Source organism: Microcaecilia unicolor, chromosome 3 (genome assembly GCF_901765095.1).
Source record: "Microcaecilia unicolor chromosome 3, aMicUni1.1, whole genome shotgun sequence".
Taxonomy (NCBI): Eukaryota; Metazoa; Chordata; class Amphibia; order Gymnophiona; family Siphonopidae; genus Microcaecilia; species Microcaecilia unicolor.
In genome coordinates, this window is record NC_044033.1 from 305,756,364 (window position 1) to 305,778,852 (window position 22,489).

At 44.1% G+C, this 22,489-nt stretch overlaps 1 protein-coding gene across 2 annotated transcripts in view; it reads right to left on the reverse strand.

Annotated features, from left to right (window-relative positions):
- SLC4A8 (solute carrier family 4 member 8) overlaps positions 1-22,489 on the reverse strand; it is a 492,841-nt gene that overhangs the window by 51,148 nt on the left and 419,204 nt on the right. For both annotated transcript variants that reach the window (XM_030198274.1, XM_030198272.1), the window contains exons 18-20: positions 17,286-17,447; positions 10,691-10,942; positions 10,241-10,309 (exon numbers count right to left, since the gene is read on the reverse strand). In XM_030198274.1, coding sequence (XP_030054134.1) covers positions 10,241-10,309; positions 10,691-10,942; positions 17,286-17,447 — 483 coding nt within the window. The remainder of the gene's footprint in view (positions 1-10,240; positions 10,310-10,690; positions 10,943-17,285; positions 17,448-22,489) is intronic.

Below are 22,489 nucleotides of genomic sequence, written 5' to 3' on the forward strand. Positions count from 1 at the left end.
TTCCCCACCATCAGCACCTAGTGGTAACTCTTTGTACAGCATATAACAGAAGGCTTGATAGGAGGGATCTGCCGAAGAAAGACTCACATAAATCCAAAAACTTTAACTTGTCATGAGCTACTACTGAAAGAAGCAAACACCACAGAACGTGATCTCTCCACAGGAGAACCAAAGACAAACGAACAACAGTGGATCCAATAAGAATCCTCTTACAGTGGGCGTCCTTCAAAACAAGGTCTTTATTCAAAATAATCAAACAACCTGACACGTGACATGTTTCGCCCTGCGTCAGGGGTCTATTGATCCTTTATGTGAAATACCTTGAAAATCAGATGGCTCTCAGTAAATAAATTATTAACAGAGATATCCTTTCGGTTTGTGAACAGACTGGCATCCAACAGAGACGAGTGCAGCGATTCATCCGACAGGATATCTCTGTTAATAATTTATTTACTGAGAGCCATCTGATTTTCAAGGTATTTCACATAAAGTGATTGTTGTTGGTTTCTGAAAGTGGCAAGCCTGTCTGAGTTCTGCGCTTTACTTTTAACTGGCAGCAGCAGCAGTCTGGAAAATAGGGGATACAAAAGAGGTCAGTTGTCAAGAAAAACATCAAGTAACTCCCATTTCTCTGTACACCAGTTTTACGATTTCCACTCGCAAAGGCTATTTAATGCTAGTTCTCCAGGGAAGGGAGAGAATAAGCTGAGCATGGGTGTAGACTGGGGGGGGGGGCGAGGGGGGCATTGCCCCCCCCCCAAACGACGACGACTTACAAGAAGACGCTTCGGCAAACTGGCGGGCGAGGCGCCAGTAGTAAAAACAACAAGCAGGAACGCTCGTCTCCGTCCACTTCCCTGCCCTCTCAGCGTCCTGCCCGCCCGAAAGGAAATGACATCAGAAGAAGGTGGGACGCAGAGAGGGCAGGGAAGTGGACGGAGACGAGCGTGCCTGCTTGCTGCTTTTACAACCCCGCTCGCTCGCTTGCTCGCCCGCCCGCCGCTGGAGTTGAAGTGCTGGCTCCTGAGTCCTGTCTAGTCCACTGTAAGGAAGGAAGCCATTGGTAAATCCCTGCTTCCACTCCCCCACGCAGCCATCGCCGTTCACTCAAAATACAGCAAGCAAACCTGATTTACTTTCAGACTCTTTGTGATGCTCAAGGTAACAATGACAGCTAGAATAAATACAGTGAATGAAAGAAAATGAGGATGTTTGAATAATTACTGTAAGTAATCATTTAAAGCTGTGATAGTCTCCACTACTGATAACAGTGTGATGAAAAGCTGCAGTGAAAACCATCCGTGCAGTGTTAGACATGCAAAAATGTTTAAGGAACTTGTAATGTGATTGGTTTACAAAAATTGTAAGTGGGAAATCATTTAATTATGTAAAAATATTTAATCCGCAGTATAGAGAAAGAATATCCATAAAGAGCTGTGACTGATAAAAGAGATTACATTAAACTAGATTATGCCTTACAGTTTGTTTGAGTGTGGTGGAGCCTCTTTAACAGCAATTGAACTTGTCATTTTGGTAGTATGAGACAAATTAAGCAGGAAAGAGCAGCAGAACATTAAGAATCTGTCGCTTCAAACTCTCTTTGGTTCTTTTCTCAGAAAGTGAATATGAAATGTGAGGATCACAGCTAACCTAACCATCACTCACCCTGACTGCTGGGATCCCCTGGGACTTTGTTAACAAAAGGAAAATATATTGTCTCCACTGCCATTCTACACTCAGATTTTTAATTGAGTACTGAGGGAATTTTAGGTTGGGGAATGATAGTTTTTGCCATTAGAACAGCAATAGTGGGTCAGACCAAAGGTCCATCAAGCCCAGTATCCTGTTTCCAACAGCGGCCAATCCAAGTCACAAGTACCTGGCAAAATCCTAACTTGTAGCAAGATTCGGCCAGGTACTTGTGACTACCCTGTTTCCCCGAAAGTAAGACATCCCCTGAAAATAAGACCTAGTAGAGGTTTTCCTGAATTGGTAGATATAAGGCCTCCCCCGAAAGTAAGACCTAGCAAATTTTTGTTTGAAAGCAGGGCCGCCGAGAGCCGGACAAGACCGCCCCCGGGCGGCCCCCCCCCCCACCTGAGGTCGCCGGGCCCCCCTCCATCCACCCTCCGTCGCTCCCGGAACTAACCTTAAACGCCTCCTTTCACCTTCGCAGCAAGCAGCAGCAGGGCAGACCTCTCCTTCCTTCCGTGCCCCGCCCTCGCGGACGTTACGTCAGGCGAGGGCGGGACACGGAAGGAAGGAGTGGCTTGCCCTGTTGCTGCTTGCTGCAAAGGTGAAAGGAGGCGTTTAAGGTTAGTTCCAGGAGCGACGGAGGGCGAGCGGGCCAACCCCGATCCAACCCCAATGTTTCCCTGAAAAATAAGACAGCCCCTGAAAATAAGACCTAGCGCATTTTGGGGGGCAAAAATTAATATAAGACAGTGTCTTATTTTCGGGGAAACACGGTAGTAGAAATATTGCCCTTTCCAGTTCAGTATTTTGCCTTCATATTTTTTGATTTCTAGTTCCTTGTATCATGTCTGTTGTGTCATGTGTTTTTCATGTGTGATCAAGGTGCAGTATTCTGCTAGCGTGTAGTATTTGCAGCCCTTTTTGTTTTGCTTTTTTTCACGAGGTAGTGTATTGGTGTTTTAGAGCCTTGTGTAATTACAGTTCTGCCTTTTCACGCATAAGGTTGTAGCTCGTCCTGTCCTTGGAATTCGTGCTGTTATGGTTTAGTAAGGATATGAGTGTGTTTTTGCACAAGTTTTTGCATAGCATTTTGCAGTGGAGAGATTGTGTGTTGGCCTTACTGAGGTGGCACCAAAACATCAGAAAGGGTATAGAGCCTAAATCCTGACACACTACCTCTTGAAGGATCTACATATAGAGCCTATGCATTTCTAAGGGCAACACTGGTATGGTATGGGAAAGGGGGTGGGAAGGAAGGGAGAAACAGCTGGCTTGATATCTCATACATATTCATTATGGTTATTCCCCAAAAAAGCCAGCTCTTTTTTCCTTCCTTCCTCCATAGTAGCATATTTATTTGCATATATATATATATGCAAATGAATATGCTAATATGCTCTGCCCCTTCCTTTGCCCCCCTAAATGAAACAGTCAAACTATGCCCATGAAGCTGAGAGAGGCAGAGATGCAAGTCCCTGGTGTTGTTTTAAATGTAAAGGGAGGGAGGGAGCGGTTGACCTTCCCTGCACTCATTTTCTCTGACACAGCCATGCTCTGATGATACGGGGGGGGGGGGGGGGGGGGGGAGGGAGGGGAGCAACCCGGGCAGCAGAGTCAGCTGGAGAAGAGCGTGTTTCCCTACTCCTTAGTCCTGCCTGTGATTTGTGAAACCGGATATCTACACCACCATGCAAAACGGGAGTGAGGCTTCATTAGAACGTTGGTGGTGCCTTTTATATATATAGATTAGGGCCAGTTCATGAGAGATGCCCTGGTTCCATACCTTGCTCAGAGAGAACATAACTACCTAGTTGTCTGTTTGCACTTAATGCTATTAGTCATCTAAATTTTGGAAACCTTTAGAGCATTCAGAACTGCCCTTAATTGCAGCAGGCTGATACGCAAAAACTTCTCATAGATGAAGCAGGCTCTTAGGATGTGAAGCCTTTCAAAGTAATCTCTCAGTTCAGGTTGGATATATCCACGATTAGCATAATTTGATGAGAAAGAATTGGAAAAGGAAACTCTGTCAAATTGGTATGAGAGAACAATCAGGGAAAAGAATTCAGCATTCAAAAGATTTAGACAGTTAAAATCAGTTTTTAACCACATAAACTCCCGCAGCCTTTAGAAAAATGTTGCCAGCACCAAAATTGCAATGTGGATAAGATTAACTTACCAAAGGTGGGGATTCACATTTATAAAGCTAGCATTTAGAGTTTTATTGAACGATGCAGCACGGACTGTATTTTGGCCTTTGATTGCAACAGGGGTCAGAATATAATAGTCACAAACCAAACTGCCATTTCATTTCAAGCAAGAGATTAATGTTAAATTAACTGCCAATGTTTAAGCATATCTCTCATCAGCCAGTGACACACATATTCTTCATAAATTGAGACTATAACGTTCTGACCCCTGATGTAGACAAAGACCAAAATTGAGGTTGAAGGGGGGCAGACTCAGGAGTAATGTCAGGAAGTATTTTTTTCACGGGAAGGGTGGTAGATTCGTGGAATGCCCTCCCACGGGAGGTGGTGGAGATGAAAACAGTAATGGAAATCAAACATGCGTGGGATAAACACAAAGGAATCCTGTTTAGAAGAAATGGATCTACGGAATTTTAGTGGAGATTGGATGGCAACGCTGGTAATTGGGAAGCAAAACTGGTGCTGGGCAGACTTCTACGGTCTATGCCTTGATCGTAACTGAATAGATATGGAAAGTTCAAGAACAGTGCCAGCCAGACTTTTACGGTCTGTGCCCTCAGAAAGGCAAGGACAAATCAAACTCGGGTATATATATAAAGTATCACATACCATGTAAAATGAGTTTACCTTGTTGGGCAGACTGGATGGACCGTGCAGGTCTTTATCTGCCATCATTTACTATGTTACTATGTTACAATCTGTGCCAGGTTGTTCAATAAAACTCAACATTGTAATCCATCAACAGTTTTTTCTGTGGTTCACCTTTGTGTTTGTGGCCAACTCATTGTTTTCTTTTTTAGACATAAAGGTACATAACCTGGTAACAGTCTCATTCTCGGAGACTTCAATATACATGTTGATGACCCATCCGACCCTCACGCTTCTAAGTTCCTCACCCTAACTTCCTCCTTCAACCTCCAGCTGTGCTCTACCACCCCTACTCACCGTGACGGCCATTGTCTTGACCTCGTCCTTTCCTCATCCGGCTCACCCTCCAACTTCCAAGCTTCAGTTCTTCCTCTCTCCGATCACCACCTGATCACATTCACACTTCTTCACCCCCCCTCTGCCCCGCCCAACCTTAACCACCACCTCCAGGAATCTCCAGGCCATTGACCCCCTCACCTTATCCGCTAGTATTTCTAATCTCCTCCCATCCATCATATCCTCCGAGACTGTCGACAAAGCGGTCTCCGCTTACAATGCCGCTCTCTCCTCTGCTCTGGACACCCTCGCACCATCCATCTCCCGTCCCACAAAGCGTACCAATCCCCAACCCTGGCTGACCCCTTGCATCCGTTACCTTCGCTCCTGCGCACGATCTGCCGAACGCCTCTGGAGGAAATCTCGTACTCATTCAGACTTCCTTCACTATAAATTCATGCTATCCTCCTTCCACTCCTCCCTATTCCTTGCAAAACAGGACTATTACACCCAATTGACCAATTCTCTCAGCTCCAACCCTCGTCGTCTCTTCGCCACCCTTAACTCTCTCCTCAAGGTGCCCCCCCCCCCCGCTCCCACTCCCCCCTCACTCTCTCCTCAATCACTGGCTGATTACTTCCACGACAAAGTGCTAAAGATCAACCTTGAATTCACTACCAAGCCATCACCCCCCCACCCCCCCTCTTCACCCATTAACCCTCTCCCTCAACCAACCAACCCAGGCCTCTTTCTCCTCCTTTCCTGAGATCACCGAGGATGAAACCTCCCGCCTTCTTTCCTCCTCGAAATGCACCACCTGTTCCTCTGATTCCATCCCCACCAACCTACTTAACACCATCGCCCATACTGTCAACCCCTCCATCTGTCGCATCCTTAACCTCTCTCTCTCCACTGCAACTGTCCCTGACACCTTCAAGCACGCCGTAGTCACACCTCTCCTCAAAAAACCATCACTCGACCCTACCTGCCCCTCCAACTATCGCCCCATCTCTCTCCTACCCTTCCTCTCCAAAATACTTGAGCGCGCCGTTCACAGCCGCTGTCTTGATTTTCTCTCCTCTCATGCCATCCTCGACCCACTCCAATCCGGTTTCCGCCCTCTCCACTCGACAGAAACAGCACTCTCTAAAGTCTGCAATGACCTGCTCCTGGCCAAATCCAGAGGCCACTACTCCATCCTCATCCTCCTCGATCTTTCTGCCGCTTTTGACACTGTCAATCACGATTTACTTCTCACCACACTGGCCTTTTTTGGGTTCCAGGGCTCTGTGCTCTCCTGGTTCTCCTCCTATCTCTCCCACCGCACATTCAGAGTGCACTCTCATGGATCTTCCTCCACTCCCATCCCACTATCTGTTGGAGTTCCCCAGGGATCTGTTCTTGGACCCCTTCTCTTCTCTATCTACACATCTTCCCTAGGCTCACTGATCTCATCTCATGGCTTCCAGTATCATCTTTACGCTGATGACACCCAGCTCTATCTCTCCACACCAGACATCACAGCAGAGACCCAGGCCAAGGTATCGGCCTGCCTATCCGACATTGCTGCCTGGATGTCAAACCGCCACCTGAAGCTGAACATGTCCAAGACCGAGCTCCTCTTCTTTCCACCTAAGCCCACTTCTCCTCTTCCCCCACTCTCTATCTCAGTTGATGGCACCCTCATCCTCCCCGTCTCATCTGCCCACAACCTCGGGGTCATCTTCGACTCCTCCCTCTCCTTCTCTGCGCATATCCAACAGACTGCCAAAACCTGTCGCTTCTTCCTTTTCAACATCAACAAAATTCGCCCTTTCCTCTCTGAGCACACCACCTGAACTCTCGTCCACGCTCTCATTACCTCTCGTCTCGACTACTGCAACTTGCTCCTCACTGGCCTCCCACTCAGCCATCTATCCCCCCTTCAATCCATTCAGAACTCTGCCGCACGTCTCATATTCCGCCAGAACCGATATACTCATATCACCCCTCTCCTCAAGTCGCTTCACTGGCTTCCGATCAGATACCGCATCCAATTCAAGCTTCTTCTCCTTACTTACAAATGCACTCACTCTGCTGCTCCACCCTACCTCTCTACCCTCATCTCCCCCTACGTTCCTGCCCGTAACCTCCGCTCACATGACAAATCCCTCCTCTCAGTACCCTTCTCCACCATTGCCAATTCCAGGCTCCGCTCATTTTCCCTTGCCTCACCCTATGCCTGGAACAGTCTTCCTGAATCCCTACGCCAAGCCCCCTCCCTACCCATCTTCAAATCCTTGCTTAAAGCTCACCTCTTCAATGCTGCATTCGGAACCTAACCTTTCGAACATATAGGTTGTCCCAATCTGTCTGACCTATATGATTAACTGTTCATTTGTCTTTTTAGATTGTAAGCTCTTCGAGCAGGGACCGTCCTTCCATTTTAAACTGTACAGCGCTGCGTAACCCTAGTAGCGCTTTAGAAATATTAAGTAGTAGTAGTAGTAGTAACAGAGAATTGCAGCAGTTCTCTATTCTTGTGACAACACACTAAATATCATTTAATGAGACCTCAGAAGCCATGTCTCTCAAAGAAGAATTCATTACAGATGGAATAGCCTCAGCTGAAGGCCTTTTAACACCCAATGTCCATGTTGAAATCTCAGCTTGTGAAAAAAAATCATACTTTCTACTTGAGAAGGCTGATTCACAGATTTGGATGTACAGTCATATGAACTTAAATTTGACATCATGGGGCAGGGAGGAGATGTTGTTGGGAGCCCAAACTGAGAGAAATCCCTTCAGTGGGATTCTCAGCGTCTCCCTTCAGATGACAAGTTAACATGCTTATAAAGAGGACCCATTAAGGGAGTAGATTTTCCACTTCTCCATAGTACAAATGAGAGAAAAACTTAACTTACTAAACTTCCGCAAGCCTCCAAACAGTTCTTCAACATCATCAGAATACCTAGGCTCTAAAGTCCTTCAAAGTGGGTCAGAAGGGACTCCAAAGGGGCATACTATGCCCCTTTCGGCACACCCCTGCAGCCATGCTCCTGAGGTTGTGTACCACATCACAGATTGAATTAAATATGCGCTTTATTGTTATCAGCGCTGTGTCAGTGGCAGCTGTTGTCCCGGAAGTACAGAGGACCCAATCCTTCTCCTCTCCCACATCTCAATAGGTGTGTGGTATCAATCTCTCTCTCTGCTATCCATTTTTTTTAATTTTTGAGATGGTTTTAAATATCAGAGAGGTAAACACAATTGCTCTTTCCCAAGTTCAAATGAGCAGTTAGCTAAAGATTTATGCATGGCGAGCAGCAGGTGTAAATGCTGATGGGGAATTTTTCAGAGGTATACACATATCTCTGTTGCAAAACAGAAAATGTACATATACTTTTCAGGCCTGCCCAAGTCATGCTCAGAACACATCCCCTTCAAAAATGAAAATGCCACAGGAATACATACAAAGTAGTGGCTTTTCTAAATTTACCACCTACATACTTATGGCCATTTACATGCGCAACTTGTTTTTTTGCACTTGAAATGGCACCTAACCCTTGCCCTTCTAAAACGACCTCAATAGTAACTGAAAGAAGAATCTTCACACTAGAAGCGGTGGTCCATAACAGAAAAGTTTACTTAGAAAGGGTATAGTAGTAAGAAATGATAGGACCCACTCCGGGCACTGGTATCCCAAAGCATACAGAGGGCATTCATCATTTTAAAAAATACGTTATGATGTGTCCAAATGGGCCCTACCAATCACATTAAAGAAACGCTTTCCATTCCAATGTGGAGTTCAAACCCTGCGGTGCCACAGTCTTTTGTTCAAAAATCCAGGCCTGTTCTTTCTGCCGCAACTGACATTTTTTGAGGTATTCAGGCTCCTGAAGAAGCTGATTTAGGCAAAATGGAAGGCTTTATAGATCTCAAACCAGCTTTGTTAAGTTGTGGTTTAGTTTTTGATGTTAAAAGAACAGCAAGATTTTTAGCCCCTACAATAATGGGAACTGTTAAAATCTGAAGAACTGATATGTTGAATTATTAATGATATCTTTTAAGAAACTGAGTTTCTGCCAGGTACTTCTGACCTGGCTTGGCCATTGTTCGGAAAACAGGATGCTGGGCTAGATGGACCACTGGTCTGACCCAGTATGGCTACTCTTATATTCTTATGGCAATCTGTATGTGTATTCAGTGGTGGACCAGCTGTACAACTTTATATGGGTATGTTATCCATTTCAAGCCATATGTATATTCAGCGCCAGTATAAGTTATACAGAGAATGGTTGAATTTCACAATTTCACTACTCTTATATAATTTGTCATGCCACCTACAGCCCACCCCAAATCCTGCTCCTTTTATAATGCATAAAATTCTGGTGATTCAATGGTTTCAATTTTTGCACTCTCTGCAGAATGAATTTTTAAAAAAGCCATATATACAATTGGAAACCACTACTAACCACATATGTGTGGCCTTAGAATGGAAAAGTAGAGGAGTAGACTGAGAACTAGGGAAGCCAGGTTCAAACCTCTCTGTGGCTCCATCTGATCTTGGACAAGTCACTTAACCCTCCATTGTCTCAGGTAAAATCTTAGTTATTGATATAGAAAATGATTTAACCCTCTAGTGTCCAATGTTCCCACCAATCTGTTCCCATATGGCTTATTATGGGAACATTGGACACTCTGGGCAGAAGAGACTTCTGCCCAGTTAAATCACAGTCAGCTAGCTGTCCACCAATAGTCAGCAGCACTAAAACATGTAGCATTGCTGAATATCAGCTCTGACTGCCCTGGCACAATCTGGGTGGTCTGGAGGTGTAGTCAAGGCAGAACCCGAAGGTATATGGGCTCTGGTGATATTCAATGCCTGTTACTGCAGACTTTGTACGTTCCTGTCTTTGCCCAGTTAGGTATGCAGGTACTGGCACTGAACATCAGCCACTAAAGTCCTGGATATTTAAAGCCGATGCCCTGACATGGTCTGGCATTGAATATCCAGGTCTAATTTGCCCATGTCTCCCAGTGCCTTTCAAACTGCCAACTACCGCAGGCTAAATATCATCACTTTAGATCCTTAGCCCTTGGGACACAGGTAAATACCTACTATAATATACCTGAATGTAACTCATTTTGTGCTACAGCTGATAAAAGGCATTACCTAAATCCAAAACCCTCTCCCTTCACTTTGAATATTTACCAGCAAGTCATCAGAAAATAGTGAATTTTTGCAGAGCTAAGAAAAAGGATCCCCTGCTAGACTAAGACTGTCATTTGGCTGAGAGGGTATCTAGACATTTTTGTGATTTTACCTTCCATTCCCAGATCAGCTTCCTTTCTATAATTTGTATCTTTTTTTTATTTAATTGCATTTCCCTATTTCATACTGACATTTAGATTTAACCATGTGAACATACCTGAATTCCTCGAAGTGAAGAGACTCCCATGTAGAGGAAGACACCATAAAGAACTGGCATCGGAATAAACTGGAAACAAAACAGAATATGTCAGCCATGCAGCCACACAGACGTCATGCAAAACTTAAAAGGGTGCACAGCTGGTAGTTCAGCTCAGCAGACATGATGATTTTTGTCACGAGACTGAAACATCAGCAAAGATGGGATATTGTATTTTCTCTTTTTATTTTCTAACTCAAGATCTTGGTCATTGTTATTGCTGTTGTCTTGATGGCTATTTCTAATTAAAATGATGAGCAGTTTTTGACTGATAATATCTAGAAATAAATGAAGAAATTTTAGGTGGTGCTCCCAGGGCAACTACTGAATGGCTATTAAAATGAATCAGGAACATTTTATATAATGGTAACTGAGCAAATGACTAAGGGATAAACATTGTTATGCTTGTACCTTCAGCACACCAGTCATGAAGACGGAGCAACCCATGAGGACAAAGATCATGAGCCCGGTGACCCTCTGCTCGCGGATTCCCAGGAATTTGGGCTGTTCCCCCGGAGCCGAGCACTCAGATTCCAGCTTGAGGCTGTTGACATGGGTAATGGAAAGGACAGTAGCTGCCACGAACCAGGGCAGCCCCATTACAGAGCACACACCCAGCATCAGCCCGACCATCAGCAGGTCTAGATGGTACCCGCATCCTTTCTGTAGTGGGGAGAAAGGATTCCCACAGCTGTGACACATGCAGAAAGACTTGGGTAGAAACAAGATGGAACAGGTGAAAGTCTTGAGCATACATACTCATACACTCCTTCAGGATCCATTTTATATAGAATGTAAAGAGTGGAATTGAGACACTAAAGTTGGGAAGTGCACAGTTCTGGTGGTATTTTAGAAAAGGATCTGATGATGAAGAGCCTTTTCTAAAATACCTGCAAGAATTCACTTGGAATGTGTATGCATTGGCTATGTGCTGCAGAAGCAATCATTTTACAAATATACACATGGGAAAAATTAACAGACAAAACGTGGCAGCTTACATGTGCAACTTGACAGTTCACAGCTTACATGTGTGTCAGTACTTACATATGTATGTCAGCCATTTTGCAAAACTACATGTGTGAATGCTGTAAATTAAATACAGAGGCTGCAATTACTACACATTTTTAAATTTGGAGACAGAAATACATAATGGGGGATTAAGGAGGATACCTCCCTAAGGGGGTCTTTTACTAAAGCTTAGCTCGAGTTATCTGCAGCAGGGCCCATTTTATTCCTATGGGCCCTGCTGCAGATAACTCGAGCTAAGCTTTAGTAAAAGACCCCCTTAATCAATCCTGTAAGTAAAGAGTTGACTGAATTAAGCACTTGTACATAGGAAATAGCAACTGTAAATTCCAACATCTGAAATATTTATTTATTATGACATTTGTATCCTGCATTATCCCAAACAGAGTTCAGGTTCAATGTGGCTTACAATCCAATTATAAAGCAGGTAATATCTCTGTCCCTAGAGGGCTCACAATCTTGGTTTTTGTACCTAAGGCAATGGAGGGTTAAGTGACTTGCCCAGGGTCACAAGGAGCTGTAGTGGAAACTGAACCCAGGATGCTGGGATCAAGGTCCACTGCACTAACCATTAGACCACTCCTCTACTCCTTGGGACATACATGTGTATTTTCTTTCTGAAATGAGGAATACACTTGTAGATCATGGTTCGGTCCAAGTCCTGCCCAGGCTCTGCCCAAATCACACCCCCTTGCAATCAACATGCAGTGCAGATTTTTACATGTAAACAGCGACATTTTGAAATTGATAGTTATATATGTATATGATGCACATTATAACAGTGCTTTTAAAATAAGGGCACAAATCTGTACATCAGCTTCCCTTAATGATATTCACTCAAAGAAATACCATTTACAGTGTGGAGTTCCCCAGGGCTCAGCCCTATCTCTCATCTTGTTCAATATCTTTATAAATCCTCTACTTTCGATTACGGAAAACTATGGTATAGGGGGGAGCACTGCTATAAGGATGATATCCTGATAGCCAAAATATCCTGTCTGACACTGGACATTTTTGCACTTGAGAAGTGTTTAGATGAAGTGGCAGGCTGGCTAAGGGAAAACATCCTGGTCCTCAATGCTGAAAAAACCACTGCCTGCTGGATTTCTGAAAATAGAGAACCACCTTTAATAGTCCCCAGTCTGATAGGTAAACCCATCGTTTTAGTAAACAGTTTTAGATACTTGAGAGTTCTATTGGATAATCATCTGACTTTTAGAAAACAAATTTCTAATGTTAAAAAAGGTTTCCATGTTCTGCGACAGTTATGAGCTGTTAAACTATATGCTATAGTTTACATAGAGGGGCATAATCGAACGAGGACGACCATCTCTAAGGACATCCCGGCGAAGGGGCGGGGAAACCTGTATTATCGAAACAAGATGGGAGTGCATCTTTCGTTTCGATAATATGGTCGGGGACGCCCAAATCCCAACATTTAGGTCGACCTTAGAGATGGTCGTCCTTAGGTCGTCCTTAGAGATGGTCGTCCCCGGTTTTTGGCAATAATGGAAACCAAGGACGCCCATCTCAGAAACGACCAAATCCAAGGCATTTGGTCGTGGGAGGAGCCAGCATTCGTAGTGCACTGGTCCCCCTCACATGCCAGGACACCAACAAGGCACCCTAGGGGGCACTGCAGTGGACTTCAGAAATTGCTCCCAGGTGCATAGCTCCCTTATCTTGGGTGCTGAGCCCCCCCCCCAAAAAAAAAACCCACTCCCCACAACTGTACACTACCATAGCCCTAAGGGGTGAAGGGGGGCACCTACATGTGGGTACAGTGGGTTTGGGTGGGTTTTGAAGGGCTCCCACTTACCACCACAAGTGTAACGGGGGGGGGGGGGGGGGATGGGCCTGGGTCCGCCTGCCTGACGTGCACTACACCCACTAAAACTGCTCCAGGGACCTGCATACTGCTGTCAGGGAGCTGGGTATGATATGACATTTGAGGCTGGCATAGAGGCTGGAAAAAATGTTTTTTAATTTTTTTTTTATGGTGGGAGGGGGTTGGTGACCACTGGGGGAGTAAGGGGAGGTCATCCCCGATTCCCTCTGGTGGTCATCTGGTCAGTTCGGGCACCTTTTTGAGGCTTGGTCGTGAAAGTGCTCGTCAGGGACGCCCTTCTTTTTTCCATTATCGGCTGAGGATGCCCATCTGTTAAGCACGCCCCAGTCCCGCCTGTGCTACGCCTCCGACACACCCAGGGAATTTTGGTCGTCCCCGCGACGGAAAGCAGTTGAGGGCGCCCAAAATCGGCTTTCGATTATGTCAGTTGCATATAAAAGTTCATTATCTGAAAAATGTGCATTTCAGAATATAGTGCTTGCCTCCTTTATCAGTACTGCAGAGACACGAGGAGAAGGGGCCTATGAAACATCAGTACTTTGCATTCAGGAACATCTACATATAACAATGTTTTTGCTGTTACTGATTCAATAATCAGAAGTGAGGATTTTGGCTTGCTTCTATCAACTCCTGTTCTATTGGGTCTCCACGCAAATCTTGATACCTAGGGCTTCTCAATATAACAAGACCTCACACCTTCTGATATCTGCCTGCTGACTTCTGACATCAGGCACCATTGCTGGTGCTCTTTCTAAGCTAAGAATCTTCCATAAGATATACATGCTGAAAAATACTGAATAAAAATCAATATACAGTTCATATAACAGATAATAATTCTGGACACATTAAAAATATTATTCAGGAAGAGACCGTCCAGATTGGTGATGAGAATAACTATACAGAGAATTATGTGAAACCAAAATTCTCATTACATATTGTCCTTCCTACCAGTCTGGACAGCTGGGTTATACCAGATTTGTACTTTTGTGAGTAGGAAATAGAAATCCTAGCTCACCTTTCTTTTAAATAATACATTGGTCACTGCCCATCTATATGGTCTGCAGTATATAGAGAAAACAAGTAATGAAATCCAAGTTGTGCTGTGAATCTGCTTTGCAGATGTCTCGCCTTATTCCATAATCCGCATGAAATATGCCCTAACCACTTCTAGTAGTACCCTGTGCACTGTTGTCTAGGCCTCTGAAATTTGAAAACAGAACATTTTGATGCTGGTAATTCAGCTGGATGGAGTATATGTGACAAACAGTCTGCTGGAACAGATGAAAGAGACTGCTGGCTAATAGGGAGGTGTCAAGCGATCTTTGCGGTCATATAGACTAGCAGATAAATAAGAAGGCTATGCAAAAGTGCACTGTCACTGTGGCCTAAAGTCAGCTGCTGCAGCAGCTGTGTTCTATAGACAACAGCCGCTGCAAGAAGGCCAACAACTTCCAGAATCATTTTATGCTTGGCTATTAGAACTGATTTAGATAGTAGAAGACTCCCGCTGTGTCTTAAAGGATGCTACTGCAGCAATACTGTAGAGCTGGATACTTCTGAAACTGTGCCATAAGGCTTCTCAAGGCTGCAGTTGAACCTCAGAATCAGGTTCTGGAGTAAATATGCCTAAATGAAGGCTGGCGTTATAGCAATGCCAAAACAGCTGATTATCACGGAAGCTATGAAATGAAAAGGAACAAGCTGCTATTGCTGTAGCTGCCTCAAGCTAGTGTTACATCTGTTCCATAACAGTGACTGGTGCTGGAGCCGTGCCAAGTAGCTGATTGGTGCTGCAGGAGTGCCATATTATAGTTGGCTGCTGCTACACGGTACAACCGGGCGGCTGCTGTTGCTGCCACTGTGAACTGCACAGAGAACTGTGTGCTGCTAAAACTATGGCGTAGTTGGATGCTGCTGCCCAGCTAGGTGCTGCAAAAGTTGTGCCCTATCTCTAGTCATTGCTAAGCTGTGCCATGCATCTGGGCGCTGCTGAAGTTGTGGCTCCAGCTGGGTAATGTTGAAGCTGAGCTACCCAGCTGATTAATGTGACAGCTGTGCCACTCAGCCTGGTGCACCGAGGCTGTGCAATTGCAGCCAGGTGCTGCTGCTGCTGAGCCTGTACCATCCATTCAGGTGTTGCTGCAGAAACTGTGTTATCCTGTCAATTGCTACCACTGAAGCTGCAGAATGTAGCCTGGTATTGCTGTTGAGGCTGTGCCATGTGGCTAGGTGCAGCTATTGAAACTGGACCATACAGCCATGTGCTGCTACCAAGGATGAAACATGCAGCTATGTGCTGTTGCTGAGGTTGTGCCATTCCATCAGGTGCTGAGGCTATGCCATCCTGTCAGGTGCTACTGAGGCATTTTGCCAGATGCAGCTGCTGAGATAGAATCATCCCACTGGGAGCTGCCGAGGCTGTGCCATCCATTCAGGTACTGCTGAGGATGTGCCATGTAGCTGGGAGTTGCAGAGACTGCATCAGCTAGCTGTGAGCTGGTGAGACTGTGCCAGCCAGCCAGGTGCTGGTTAGGCTGTGCCTATCAGCCAAGTGATGGTCATTGCTGAGGCTGTGTTAGCCAGCTGAATACCGCTGAGTTTGAGCCTCAGTTGGGTCTTACCAAAGATATGCTACATAGGTAAGTGCTCTTGAAACTGTGCCATACTACTGGGAGCTATTGAAGCTATACTAAACATCTGGTTGCTCCAGAAGATGTGCTATACAGTTGACCTGACAAAGCAGAGCTGACTGCTGAAGAAGATGTGCCATACAGTTGGTTGGTACCAAACTTGCTATGGAACTGGCTGTTGTCGAATTGGAACCATAGAGTTGCGTGCAACAGGTGACGAATAGAAAAATCTTGTGCAGCTGTGGTAAGAAGCTGGATGTTGTAACTATGTGTGGAATTGAAGAAATATATATAAGAGCTGGAAAGCCAGCTACTTAAACTGTAGAAAGGAACTTCCTGCTATTGTAATGGGATAGCACTTGTCAAATGTGAGAGAAATTATTAGTTGCTGCAGGAAAAAATACAGCTTACTCCTGCACAAATGGAAAGCTGCAGGGTGGCAATCAAGTGCACACCACAAGAGAAAATTGCTGCCTCTGTGGAAACAGGAGAGTAATAGCCTTCCAGTCTTAGGACTCAGCTGAGCCCCACATGAATGCTGGAAATGGCTAAATACAGTGAATGGGCTGTGTCGGCATTAGCACACCACCAGCCGCTAGCGTGGCTTAGTAAACAGGGGGTATAGTTTGTTACCTACTAACATGATGTTTGAAAAATTAAACTCAGTTCTGTTGGTAAATAGAACTTTTGAAACTTGAGAAGACAAGGTGATTGAAGACATGAAAGATAGTGTGAGGGACTGATGTATGAGCAGTCCAACACAGGCTCAGAAGCCTTTTCAGAAGACCAACTTTGTCAGGTAGTGATGTCACCCATATTTGTGGCTGTTGCGATCCTTCTTGCACATGGAGAAAGGAGAAATTGTCAGCTATCAAGTGGGAAGATTCCACACAGACGGCAGCACAATTTATGACACTCGGCTACATCTGCCTCTCTGCTGCAGGTCTGAGCAGTTATATGTCAGCTCTTCTAGCAGATGAGGGCCTAAATAGAAGTTTCCCAAAATAACTGGGATCAAATAACTCACAATACACCAATGAGCAGACCTGTTTTCACCACTTCTGTTGCTGAAAACCTGACTGCTGCAAGAAATCATAACATGGTGGAGCTGAAGTTCAATAGAACTCAGCTTTTAGGAAGCCCGTAAATATACTGGGTAGAAGGAGCAGAGAACTGTGATTGCCATGTTAGTCCACTTGGAGATGTGGAAATTACTGGACTAACTTAATATATCTTTGACAAACTTTTAAGAGTTATCCTGAGAATTATCCTCTCTTCATTAGGTCAGGAGAAAGAGATATGTTGACTGATGTTAGGGAGCAGCAGGTGCATCTGAAGTGCAGGTCTCAGCCCACTATCCAGATTGGGGTTGGAGAATGACAAACAAATTCAAAATGCTTCCTTTTACTTTGGAATTGTAAGGCAGCAAACGGAGGGAACTCTTAGGTGAAGAAGGAAATTTGTATTTGTGTTCCTAACCCCCTGCCCCCAAAACTCTCACCTTCAGCTTGTGCTCCTTCCTGTTGATGATTACAGCTGTGATTTGCTGGTCCATGAAGATCAAGATGGTGCAGAGAAGTGCTGGGATTACTGCAGCTACAACAGTCCACCAAGGGTTTGGGCCAATGGGATTAACAACCCAGCCTCGGTCATCTCGTGTTGGCTTGGAACAAAGCAGAGCAAAAACCCCATTTAAGAACCTCTTTTTAATTTCAAACATGGAAGTACCAACCAAAAAGAGGCCATAAGGGCCTCCTTGCACTTGAACTGATAACAATACGGAGTCACAGGCGGGGGAAAAAATAATAGATGTATCCATGTTTTCTGGTGCACAATCAATTCTATTTAAAAAATATGATTAAGAAAAAAATAAAAATAGCTTCACATAACATTTTGAATCAGACCACGTATTCCAGTGAAGGTCCTCCTCACCTGAAACACAACACTCTCTTTTTCCTATAGGAGGTTTTCATGTGTACGTTTTTGATGGCAATGTGATTTGATATCTGACCTGGGTGCCCTGAGGGGAGCTCTATACATCTTCATTTAAATAACTGGCTAACTTCATAAGAACACTACCACAGAAAGGGATGAGGCTGCATGGAATGCTCTCCCCAACAGAGGTGGTGGAAACAAAATCAATAATAGAATTCAAGAAAACCTTGTATTTTCACAGAAAATCTTTAGTTGCGAAGAAGTGATGGTAAAGCTGGAAATTAACTGGAGTCTATAGTACATAAGTACATATAAGTACATAAGTAATGCCATACTGGGAAAAGACCAAGGGTCCATCGAGCCCAGCATCCTGTCCACGACAGCGGCCAATCCAGGCCAAGGGCACCTGTATCAAAAAGCCAGAAGGATGTTTTGGTGTACAGGGAGAGGAATGGACAGCAGCTATAAGCCTCTGGTGATGCTTCATTTGGAGTACTGTGCAATATTCTAATTTTATACACCATAGGACCATTTAGAGTGGCTTACAACAAATGAAAATAAAATTATTAGGAAAGGAATAGAGAATAAACAAAGAATATAATGATGTCTCTGTATTGTTCAGTTGTGTGACTGCACCTTGAATATTGTGTGCAATTCTGGTCACTGCATCTCAAAAATAATGGAATTAGAAAAGGTACTTAGAAGGACAACCAAAATGATCAAGCGAATGGAATGACTCTCATTTGAGGAAAGGCTAAAGTGGTTAGGGCTTTTCAGCTTGGAGAAGAGACGACTGAGGGGAGATCTATAAAATCCTGAGTGAATGGATAAATGTGAATCAATTGTTTATTTTTTCAAAAAGTACAGAGACTATGGAACGCTCTATGAAGTTACACACTAATACATGTAAAACAAATAGGAGAAAATATTTTTTCATTCAACGCATATATAAGCTCTAAAACTTATTGTTGGAGCAGGTAGGAAAAGCAGTTAATGTAGCTGAGTTTAAGAAAGGTTTGGACAAATTCCTGGAGGAAAAGTCCATAAACCTTTGTTAAGGTAAACCTGGGGAAAGCCACTACTTATCCCTGGGGGGTAAGTAGCATGGAACTTGCTACTTTTTGCGATTCTGCCAGGTACTTTTGATCTGGTTTCGGCAGTGCTGGAAATGAGATACTAAGCTAGATGGACCGTTGGTCTGACCCAGTAGAGCAACTTTTATGTTCTTATATTCATATTACAAAGTACAACATTTTAAACATTAAATTAATAAATACACAGGCAATTCAAAGAAAAAACAATTCATAAACAATGCAGTTTCATAAATACAACAAATAATAGCAACTAATGGAGTTTTGCATTCCAAATGCATGATATGGACACTAAAATAATAAATATAGTAGTGACTAAAATAGTGTATTTCTAGTTTTCATATGTACTGATTGAAGAAATTAGGATGTTATTTGGGTAATCACACCTTCAAAAGGATGAAAACAAGATGTACTTGGTCCAGAGGGCATCTACTATGTCAATGGTCTTCATCATAAATTATATACCTTGGAGGAAAAGAGGGACAGGGACTAAAGTACAGAAGCATTTGAATATCCGCAAGGTATATTGGGGGCACAGGAGTTAGGCCTTTTTCAGTTGAAAGGAAGCTCTGGAACAAGGGATTATAGGATGTGGGTGAAAGAGGATAGAGTCAGGAATACAAAATATTTCTTTATAGAAAGGGTACTGGATATCTGGAACAACCTCCTAGTGTAGGTGGTAAACATGAGGCTTGTATCTGAATTCAGGAAAAAATGGGATGAGTGCAAAGGTTCACTGACAGGGGGATGATCAAAAGTCAACGCGAGTGCGCAAGCCCATTAGCGCCGTTTTGCGCATGCTTTTAACAACGTGGGATGATCAACGTGGTTACCACCATAAACTGCAAGCGCGCCAGGCACTTGCGCACATGACATATAAATGTAGTCAATCTCAGGTAAATAAGGTCATTTCGCGTTCCTCCTGGATGATCGAAAGCTAGCGCCTCATGAACAGAGGTGCTGAACGCCGCTATGCCGAAAAACAGCGCCGCAGAATTATGCCAGGTCCTAGCTGGCGTTCTTGTGGCGCAGGTCCCACCCCGAAAAAAAAACTTCAAGAACTTTTGTCTTTTTAGAGTATATTCTTCGCTATGCCTCCGTCCCTGAGACGGCAGTTGAGGATGTCCAAAATGTGGATGTTCCTGTGAGAAGGACATCCATGCCTTTGCTATGCTTCTGACACCCTTTTTATTTATTTATTTGGATTTTGGATCACAAGTAGCAGCAGTGGGATTTGTACCGGCCACTTCTGGATTGCAAGACCAGTGCTCTAACCACTAGGTCACTCTGCCACTCCTCCACTCTACTCCACTCCCTTAAAATTTGGCCATCCCTGTGGGGGGGCAGTATGCAGGCACCTGGGGGGGGGGGGAGGTATGTGTGTGTCAGCGGAGGAATAATGAAGGCATGGACGTCCTTCTTTCAAACATTTTGGACATCCTCAACTGCCCCCCACAGGGATGGCCAAATTTCAAGGGAGTGGAATAGAGTGGAAGAGTGGCCTAGTGGTTAAAGCACTGGTCTTGCAATCCAGAGGTGGCCAGTTCAAATCCCACTGTTGCTACTTGTGATCCAAAAATTCAAATAAATAAAGCAGGTGTTGGAGGGATAGCAGGCATGGATGTCCTTCTCATAAACAGCCACATTTTGGACATCCTCAACTGCCGTTGCAGATGGCTGGCGCTGTTCGATTATTCCCCGCTTTATGACAGAACAAAATGACAAGCAGCCCTATGCACATGCCTGCTGTTCGTAGCCTAGCGCATCTGATTAGTGCACATGTGTCCCGGCTACTTAGCTTCATTTAACTACGCTGAAGCGCCGCTACACCGCTGCATATATTAACTTCTGATCATGCCATAGCGCAACATCGTGCTACTACGGCATTGGAAGAGCGGTATTTCCAGAGCGCTATCTAAAATAGCGTCGGGGTTTGATCATCTGCCTGTGAGAGAGAGGAAGGGATGGTAAGAGCTTAGCAGCTGGTGAGGATGGATAGGTTAGTTAAGCCATATACTAGTCGATATTCAAAATGATTTAAGTAGGCAGGAGAGGTTCCTTCCATATATGTAGTGGTAGTGCGAGACTAACACTAGAGTTCATGGCAGCCATCTAAGACAGGCACTCACTAGGGGCAGGAGCTTCTGCCTAGAAGACCCCCACTGGACCATCAGGGATGTCAGTAGACAACGAAGGAAGGGGGTGGGGTGGGGTTCAGAATTGGCTGAGGAGGGGGGTTTTGGAAGGGGTTTGTCAGAATTATAGGGGGTTAGGGGGAGAGAAAGAAAATGATAAAGACACTTATGTGGGTTCCAGCCAATATTAAGTTAGGAGTCCAGGACCCAATATGTATCAACCGGGACCTGCACAAGTGTGAGTTGCGAGCTGCAGTCTAATCAGACCTGAATATTCAAGGATGGTGGAGGAGAACGATTCAAGATGTCAGCATGTTAAGATGTGCCGAGAAGTCGCTCCTGAACCTCGCTTTGGTGAAATAATTTCTTTTCAACATGCCTCATACTAAACGTAAGGGGTTGACGAGGATAGTACCCCCACCTACCTCGACTTCCTCCCCGATCCAAACGGGCCTCGAGTGATTTTTGGTGCCGGCTCTCCAGGCTGTAAGAGACGTGGATCCAGCTGCAGGGATTTCAGGGGAAGCTGCCCTACCAGAAAAGTTTCGGGTATGCTCACCAGTGAGGGATTGGAATTGTCACGAAAGACGCCAAGGACTGAGGCAGGATCCTCAGAGAAAATGCGGGAGGCAATAAGTTTGTAAATGATCTGGAGGAAGCTGAATGAAATGGATTCAACCTTATTGCAGACATCAGGTGAAGTTTCTACTTTTAATAATAAGCTTCAAGAATTAAATTTAAAGGTGGATCAGATAAAAAGGTGAATTAGCTGAGAAAGTTTCAAATATTCAGAACGTAGACTCTTTACAAGAACTTCAACAAACTGTTGTAAAAGATAATATAGATCTTAGAAGAAAACTCGAGCAGATTGAAAATTTCAACAGGAGATTAAGTTTACGGTTGTTGAATTTCCCCAAAATTTTGGGAATAAACTCGCATGACTTTTAAAAATATTTAAATGAAGTTTTGAAAATGCCTTTAGAAGCGATAATGTAAGCCATATTGAGCTTGCCAATTGGTGGGAAAATGTGGGATACAAATGCAACAAATAATAATTCCGCCAATAAATAAAATATACTACCTTACAAATTCATTGAAAGGAGCTGCGGAGGAAAAACAAGAAATTGGGAAAGATTTTGAGGATATTTCAATTATTTTGGAACAATCTCTTGATGAAACTACGGAAAGATCCACCTTGCTGGTATCTTTAATATTTGAACAAGATCTAAATAATATAATGAAACTCTACTTTAAAAATTTAAAGACGAGATTTGGAGGTATAAAGGTACAAATATTCCCTGATGTAACGAAATCAACCCAACAAAGAAGAAAAGCTTTTTTGGCTTTGAAAGCAAGGACAATAAATTTTGGAGGGTCATTCTTTTTAGCTTATCCTTGTAAGTGTAATGTTAAGTTGGGGGAGGTGAAATATACATTTTATTCACCTGACTACCTGAAGTCATTTCTAGACGTGAAACAACTGAAGTAAATTAGATAGCCTGGAATAACACGCCATTATTACCTCTGTTAATTTAATATGTTGA